Genomic DNA, 7,308 nt, shown 5'->3' on the forward strand with positions numbered 1-7,308 from the left:
GGCTTCCCCTCAAGGCCCCTCTCCATCTTCATTGCCCTCCTTTGGCCACTCTCTGATAACTTCAGCTCTTTCCTACATTGTGGTGCCCCAAAATCGCAGGTGAGGCCGCCCCAGGTCAGAGTGGAGAGGGACAATCGCATCGAACATTCCGAAACCTCCTGTGCTTTGGGCCAGTTCTGCTGCTCCCTTACAGAGCCCCTGTGCCAGCACCAGGCAGAAGAACCCTCCCCCCGAGCCCCCCCAGCCCGTCCTACCTGTCCGTCAGAGTCGTACCCCCAGCCGCGTGTGCCGGCCCTGCCGTCGGCCTCGCGCCGTACCCCGCTCAGGACGAAGTGCCAGGCGCGGCTGCTGCGCGGGCGCCGTGCCATGGTGCTGCCACACAGGTAGGCTGGGGAGAGGCACAGGGTCACACAGGCTGCCCAGCTCACGGCCACCCCGAGCCCAGGTGTTCAAATGGCCCCCAGAAACGCTCCCCAGAGCCAGCAGTGGCAGCAGCTGCCTCTGTGCAGGGCACGGATCTGGCACCCCATGGGTCCAGCTCCCCCTCTCCTGGGGGGAGCCTCAGGGATGTCAGAACCACAGAAGGGTTTGGGTGGGAGGGACCGTAAAGCTCATCTCGTTCCACCCCCTGCCATGGGCAGGGACACCTTCCATCAGAGCAGGCTGCTCCAGGACACGGCCTGGGACTCTCCTGGCTCTGTGCCCCTGCCCTGCCCTGCCATGGCCCCACAGCCCCTGCGTGGCTCTGTCTGCAGGAGGTGTTTGTCCACCTGCAGCTGGGGAGGGAACGCTCTGCTCTCAGCGTTTCAAGCAGAGGAGAAACCACTTTCCTTCTCACTGGAGGGAACCCAGCCTTGTCACAGACCTGTCCTGACTTGCCTCATGGGCACAGACAGAAGGGAAGATGCTGATCAGATTTCCAAAGGCCCCTTCCCTGTGCACATCCTGACAGCTCCCACCAGCCCAGTCACCCTGGATGTGACGGGGAAACCTCAGCTTCCAGTCTCACTTCCCTGAAGTTTATCTTTGCAGGGATCAACTCCCCACCGAGAGGAACCCAGGGGTGTAATCCACCCATCCATCCCCTGAAGCTGCTCCCTCGGCTCAGCCCCTGGGGCTGCAGATCCTGCAGACCTGCAGTGGGTCAACCCCAGGCCAGGGCTGCCATAAATCTCCTGTCCCTGCTCTTCCTGTGCCTCAGTCCTGACTTGGGCCAACAGCTCCTGGACAGGTCGAGCCATGGGCAGTTGTGCAGGTGTCCCTGGATGCTCTGAAGGGCATCCCACCTGCTGAAATCAGAGGGCTTACACCCCTGCCAAGCACAACCATGGGGGAAGCACCTACAACCACACCATAAACTCTCTCCAGCTCTGAACAGCACCCACAGCAGCCCAAGAGCACACTCTGCTCCCCCAGCCCCCTGCTAAGGTTGGGGCTCCCTGACAGGGCCTGACCACCCTTTCAGGGAAGAAATTTTCCCAATATCCATCTAAACCTCCTCTGGCACAACTTGAGGCTGTTCCCTCTCCTCGTGTCCCTTGTTCCCTGGGAGCAGAGCCCGACCCCCCCCAGCTCCCCCTCCTGTCAGGGAGTTGCAGAGCCAGAAGGTCCCCCCTGAGCCTCCTTTTCTCCAGGCTGAGCCCCCCCAGCTCCCTCAGCTGCTCCTGCTGCTCCAGCCCCTTCCCAGCTCCGTTCCCTTCCCCGCACACGCTCCAGCCCCTCAATGGCTTTGTTGTTATGAGAGGCCCAGAAGCGCCCCCAGGGCTGGAGGTGTCTCAGCAGTGCCAGCACGGGGACTGCTCTGCCCTGGCCCTGCTGCTGCACCAGCGCCAGCACAAAACATCCCTCCCCACTGCGGGCCCCGGGCCCGCCGAGGCCTCTCCGTGGGCCGGAACCGGGACCGGACGGCGCCCGCTCCCCGCCCAGCGCTTCCCCTCGCCCGGCACGGCCACTTGACCGCGGGGCAGCCGCTCCGCTGAGGGCGGCACCGCAGCCCGGGCTGTACCCGCACCCGACGAGCGGCCGCGCCAGGCCAGGCCAGGCCAGGCCAGGCCAGGCCAGGCCGGGCCGGGCCACCGCGCTCGGGCCGCGCAGCCCCGGCCCGGCCTGGGCCCAACCGCGGCCCTCTGCTCCCACCCGGCCCCGATCCCTGACCTCAATCCCCGATCCCGATCCCGGCCCCCATTCCCAATCCCCGGTCCCCGGTTCCGGCTCACCCCCCGGCCGGTCCCGCCGCTCTGACCCACTTTCCCCTCCCGGGACATAAACAATCCCCTCCCGGCACCGCCCCCCCGGCGCCCATTGGCTGCGGCCGCATCGCACCCCCCTGCCATTGGCTGAACGCCCCGTCACTCAAAACAGCGGGAGGAAGGAGGGGCGGTGTCTGAGGGGAGCCCCACACTATTGGCTGTGCAGTGTGTCAATCATCAGCGAGCAGCACCATTGGGCTACCACCCGCGAGGAAAAGCACTAAGCCCATTGGCTGGCAGAGGAGGAGCCAGGGAGATGGATTGGCTGCGAAGCTTTGAGGGCGGGTTCACCGGCGAGAGCAAGATCTGCGATTGGACACGGTGCCTGCCAATCCGAGGGGGCGGGGCTTGGAGCCGGCGGAAGGCGGAAGCGGGAGAGGCGGGCCGGCGGCATGGCCGGGCCGGGCGGTGAGCGGGACCCCGGGAGCGAAAGGGATCGGGGGGAAACGACACCGCGGGGTGGGGAGCGGGACCCAGGGGATCCGGGCCTTGCGGGGGGGCTGACCGGGCCCAACGCGGGGTCGGGACCCGCTCCCGGAGAGCTCCGCGGTGCTCGGGCCGGGCTGGTGCCGCAGTGCTGGGCCTGGTGCCCGGAGCTCCGGCCAGGGTCTCACCGGGGGCCCGGGCCCGGCTCCCGCTGGGACAGCGCCACGGAACTACAGAGTAACTGCTGCTGCTGGGGGCTCTGGGATGCCGAGAGCGTCGCGGGGCCCCTGCCCCTCACCAGCCCCCTTCTCCCCCCTCCCCAGCCCCGTTTTCCCCCCTCCGCGGCTCCCTTCTCCCCCCTCCCCAGCCCCGTTTTCCCCCCTCCCCAGCCCCCTTTTCCCCCCTCCCCAGCCTCCTTCTCCCCCTCCCCATCCCGACCCTGTCCCGTTACCGTCGGCGGAGGCGCGGATGAGCTCGGCCATGGTGCGGGCGGGCTCCATGCCTCGGGCCCGGGGGTTGGTGGCGCTGCCCGGCGGTGACGGGAGCCCCGCTCCGACCCCCTGCCCCGAGCGCTGCCCGTACCGGCCCCGCACTGCTCGGACGCGGGGGCTGAGCCCAAAGCAGAGCCCCGGCAGCGCTGACAGCGCTCAGGGAACAGCTGGGAGGCAGGACAGGAGCGTGGGACTGGCAGGAAGCGACTGGGGTGACACTGGAGGAAGGAAACGCCAAGGGCCTGAGCTCACCCCAGCCCCGGGCCGAGCCTGGCCAGCCCCCGGCTCTGTTTAGTGCTTTGCTGCCCGGTTGGCACTGAGGTCATCGAGACAAGCCGATTTCTCATGGAGTATTTACTGCTGCTTTTCTAATGGCAGAAGGGCTGTGGCACATCCAGCTCTTCTTTACCCCTCCCTTACACTGAGGGCAGAGCTCAGCGGGGGCTGCTTCTCCCCCAGAGGGGCAGCAGCGACTTCTGCTCTGTGTGACCAGGGAATGGCTGGAGCTGTGTCAGGGCAGAGTCAGGTTGGGTATCAGGAAAAGGTTCTTCCCCCAGAGGGTGGTTGGCACGGAACAGGCTCCCCAGGGCAGTGGGCACAGCCCCAAGGCTGCCAGAGCTGCAGGAGGGTTTGGACAACGCTCTGAGGGACAGGATGGGACTGTTGGGGTGCCTGTGCAGGGCCAGGGGTTGGAGTGGATGATCCCTGTGGGTCCCTCTGCTCAGGACATTCTGTGATTCCACGATACACTTACAGCAGCCTTGCTGGGGCAGCGACAGCCACTGTCACCTCAGCAGAGCCTGTGGCAGGGGCTGCTGTCTCTCAGCGGAGGAGACTCTGATGCCTCCTTGTCTTTCCTCCCAGAGAGAAGCACCAACCTGCTGGGGGTGAGGCACATCCTGCTGGTGCTGTCGGGGAAGGGCGGGGTGGGCAAGAGCACCCTGAGCACCGAGCTGGCCCTGGCGCTGCGGCACCAAGGGCACAAGGTGAGTGGGGTGAGGGGGCTCTGCCTTCCCCTTCCCAGCCTCCAGCTGGGCTGGGGGAGCTCTGCTTGCTGTGTCTGTGTGTCCTGTGGGAGAGTGGTTCGAGTGATCCTTCTGTGTTTGCAGGGAACTGGCTAAGGTAAGTGAGTTCATTTCTCTTTTACCCAAGAGAATAAAATCACCCAATATTTGCTGTTGGGTTTGAAGCTGAGGCACTGAGAAATTACTCTGCTGGTTTGTAGTGGAACACCCACTCTCTCTGGGGGGGGTGAAGTGGGTGAGCTGAAGGACGCTGTGACAATGGGGACAAAAGGGAATGTGTGTGCAGGACACAGGCTGAATTCCCCAAGGGTCTTTTTAAAGGCCCTGTGCAGCCAATGCCATTTGGATTGTGGCATAAAGTGCTTGGCAACACCCAGGAGCTGCTCCTGGCGGGAAGGGGGCCGGGAGTGCAGTCAGATCTAACCCAGTTCTTTGTGAGCAGCCCAGATTTGGGGGCTGCCCCCCCCTGCCAGGGAAGGAGCCTGCGAGCTCCGAGCCCACCCTGGCCGTGCTGGTCTCACAGGTGGGGATCCTGGACGTGGACCTGTGTGGGCCCAGCATCCCCCGCATGCTGAAGGTGCAGGACAGGGCTGTGCACCAGTGTGACAGTGGCTGGGTGCCCGTGTTCGTGGGCCAGGACAGGACCATCGCCCTCATGTCCATCGGCTTCCTGCTGGAGCGGCCAGACGATGCTGTGGTGTGGAGGGGACCCAAGAAAAACGGTAATGGGGGGGTTGGGGCTGGGGAAACCTTCCCTGAAATGTTCTGTGAACCCTCCTGGAGGTGCTGATGCCTCCTGGTCGTGCCATTCCTTGTGGGAACGAGGCTCCTGTTCTGCAGGAGTGGGTTCAGCTCACTGGGATGGGGAGAGTGCAGCATGTGCTGGCAGAACCCCCTGCCCTCCCTCCCTGCGTCCTTGTCACCCAGGGTGCTTCCCAACCCCTGTCCCGTGGCTCTCAGGGCACCTGTTGCGTGTTTTTTTTTTTAATCTGCCCCTTTTATTTCATAGCTTTGATCAAACAGTTTGTCACCGACGTGGCCTGGGGGGACCTGGATTTCCTCATCGTGGACACCCCACCGGGCACCTCCGACGAGCACATCTCCACCGTGGAGGCCTTGAGGCCCTACAGGCTGCTTGGGGCAATCCTGGTCACAACACCCCAGGTAGGACAGGGGGCTGGAGTTCCTGGGTGGGCACCTGCTCTGGGAATGGTTTTGGGGGGGGCAGTGTGTCCCCCAGGTGGGTGTTTGCACAGCCTGTCTGTGGCTGCTTGTTCTACACATCTGCCTCCCACTTGATTTCCACCCGCTGTGGACCCCCCAGTTGGTGTGGACAGAGGGCCACCCCCGTTGCCGTTGCTCCCCCAGGCCGTGTCCGTGGGGGACGTGAGGCGGGAGCTGACGTTCTGCAGGAAGACGGGGCTGCAGGTCCTGGGCGTCGTGGAGAACATGAGCGGCTTCGTGTGCCCCCACTGCTCCGTGAGCCTCCTCCCCTCGCTGCCACCCTGGCGCTGCTGGGGACCCTTCCTTGGGGTGGGATGTCCCTGTAAATGCCATGAGCCAGCCCTGTAAATGCTGTGAGCCAAGGAGGGAAGGGGAGGTGCTGCTGGCTCCGTGTGGCAGCTTTGGGAAAAGCCACTGGCTTTGCTCTCCTGAGGAGAACTGGGAAGGGCAGGGACACAGACCCTGAGGGTGGAGGGTGGGGAAGAGCTGGCTGTGCTCAGGTGATGCAGCACCTGCTCTGTCACACAGGGCTCTCTGGAATTCATGACTCCCTGCTGTTCTTCCTCCTCCAGGAATGCACAAACATCTTCTCCAAAGGCGGAGGGGAGGAGCTGGCCAAGCACGCCGGGGTGCCCTTCCTGGGTGAGTGGCCTCTGGAGCAGAGCTCTGCTCAGGGGTGCTCTTGTGATGCTGTGGGATGGTGGAATGCAGGGAAGCAGCATCAGGGGGCAGGTGGGCTGGACTCCGGTCCCCGTGAGCCTCAGGCCGAGCTGGGGTGTGGGTCGTGCTTTGCTCCTCTGCCATCCAAACTGCTCCCTGCTGGTGGTGCCAGCAGCCTGCTCTGGCTGCTGACATCGTGGTGACAGGGTAAACAAGCCTGGAGCTGCCCAAGAACCACGTTGGGATGTCCTGGAGCCTCCCTGAGAAACGGGGGCTGAGGGTTGAACCCTGCCCCTGGAAGGGCTGGGATCAGGGGGGAAAGCACCTCTCCTGAAGCACTGGGGTGTGGTGGGGTCTTGGACCCAGAGGAAGCAGTTGCAGGTGACAATTAGCTCCTGGAGAGCTCTTTCCTGCTCATTCTCCTGGAGTTGACTCTGGCAGTGTATTTCTTTAACCCTGACTCCAGATCTTTGCTGTACAAGGAGCAAACACTCACTCTCCCACTCCTGTCCCACAGGCCGTGTTCCCCTGGACCCCCAGCTCAGCCAGAGCTTGGAAGAAGGCAGGGACTTCATCCAAGAGTTTCCCAAGAGCTCTGCCTTCCCTGCCTTGGCTCACATCGCGCAGCAGATCTTGGATACGGCACAGCAGAGCTCCTGAGAAGGTTGTGGAGCTGAACTGTTCGGGGCTGAGCCCTGGGCCAGCTGGGACGGGGATGCAGGAGCTGGTTCAGTCTGAAACTGTCTCACTGAGGGCTGAGGGAGGGAGGGAAAGCACAGGTTCCTGCTGTTCATGGCAGTTCCAAAAGGGAAGTACTGCTCCATCCCCCTGGATCCAAAGAGGCTCTGGAGCTGCAGTGGCAAGTGGCTGTTCTTCCCTCGGTGAACCCACATGACATCAGTGATCCAGATCGTGGCTCCGTGTGCTGCTGCCGCCGCCTCCTGCTTTCCCTGTGGGATGAATTCCACAGCACTTGGTTCAGTGATGGATTACAGGTGCTTGGTTCAGTGGCTGAGTCATGCTGGATGCTCCATGTGGACCCAAGCCAGGCCCCCGTGCTCGCTGGTTCCTGATGAGGACACGGCACGTGCTGCATGTGAGGGAACATCTCCAGGAGCTCTCTCACCTGTGACATCTGCATCCCATCGTGCTGGAAAAGAGGCCTTGGGTCTGTTGGGGGTTATATGGCTCAGGAATATTTTTGAAGGTTCCAGGCAGTAAACACTTTTCTTG

At 63.5% G+C, this 7,308-nt stretch overlaps 2 protein-coding genes across 10 annotated transcripts in view; one reads left to right on the forward strand and one right to left on the reverse strand.

Annotated features, from left to right (window-relative positions):
• Positions 1-2,275, reverse strand: part of SPSB3 (splA/ryanodine receptor domain and SOCS box containing 3) — an 8,932-nt gene extending 6,657 nt beyond the window's left edge. The window contains exons 1-2 of one of the 5 annotated variants that reach the window (XM_027889593.1): positions 2,217-2,275; positions 255-388 (exon numbers count right to left, since the gene is read on the reverse strand). In XM_027889593.1, coding sequence (XP_027745394.1) covers positions 255-368 — 114 coding nt within the window. In that variant the 5' untranslated portion in view covers positions 369-388; positions 2,217-2,275. Of the gene's footprint in view, positions 1-254; positions 389-865; positions 1,465-2,216 lie in introns of those variants that run through there. The other 4 variants (XM_027889592.1, XM_027889589.1, XM_027889591.1 and 1 more) reach the window with 4 other exon arrangements.
• A 338-nt stretch (positions 2,276-2,613) lies between these two features.
• Positions 2,614-7,307, forward strand: NUBP2 (nucleotide binding protein 2). Of its 5 annotated transcripts, none has more exons than XM_027889585.1 (8): positions 2,614-2,657; positions 4,031-4,152; positions 4,715-4,913; positions 5,201-5,355; positions 5,560-5,670; positions 5,944-6,057; positions 6,593-6,739; positions 6,958-7,307. In XM_027889585.1, exons 1-8 carry the CDS (start codon positions 2,642-2,644, stop codon positions 6,958-6,960), a joined length of 867 nt encoding a protein of 288 aa, XP_027745386.1. In that variant the 5' UTR covers positions 2,614-2,641; the 3' UTR covers positions 6,961-7,307. The 5 variants fall into 5 exon arrangements, with proteins under 5 accessions (XP_027745386.1, XP_027745387.1, XP_027745385.1 ...); XM_027889586.1 differs by having other exon boundaries at positions 5,988-6,057; XM_027889584.1 differs by having other exon boundaries at positions 6,593-7,307.
• Position 7,308: the final 1 nt, after the last annotated feature.

This window comes from Empidonax traillii, unplaced genomic scaffold (genome assembly GCF_003031625.1).
Source record: "Empidonax traillii isolate 1590-97213 ecotype Southwest subspecies unplaced genomic scaffold, ASM303162v1 scaffold267:size678996, whole genome shotgun sequence".
Classification (NCBI taxonomy): domain Eukaryota; kingdom Metazoa; phylum Chordata; class Aves; order Passeriformes; family Tyrannidae; genus Empidonax; species Empidonax traillii.

Bases quoted from the DNA above. Each gene is read 5' to 3' on its own strand.
- NUBP2 (XM_027889584.1), top strand. The intron at 5,356-5,559 runs GTAGGACAGGGG...TTGCTCCCCCAG, and splicing joins TCCTGGTCACAACACCCCAG to GCCGTGTCCGTGGGGGACGT. The intron at 6,058-6,592 runs GTGAGTGGCCTC...CCTGTCCCACAG, and splicing joins CGCCGGGGTGCCCTTCCTGG to GCCGTGTTCCCCTGGACCCC.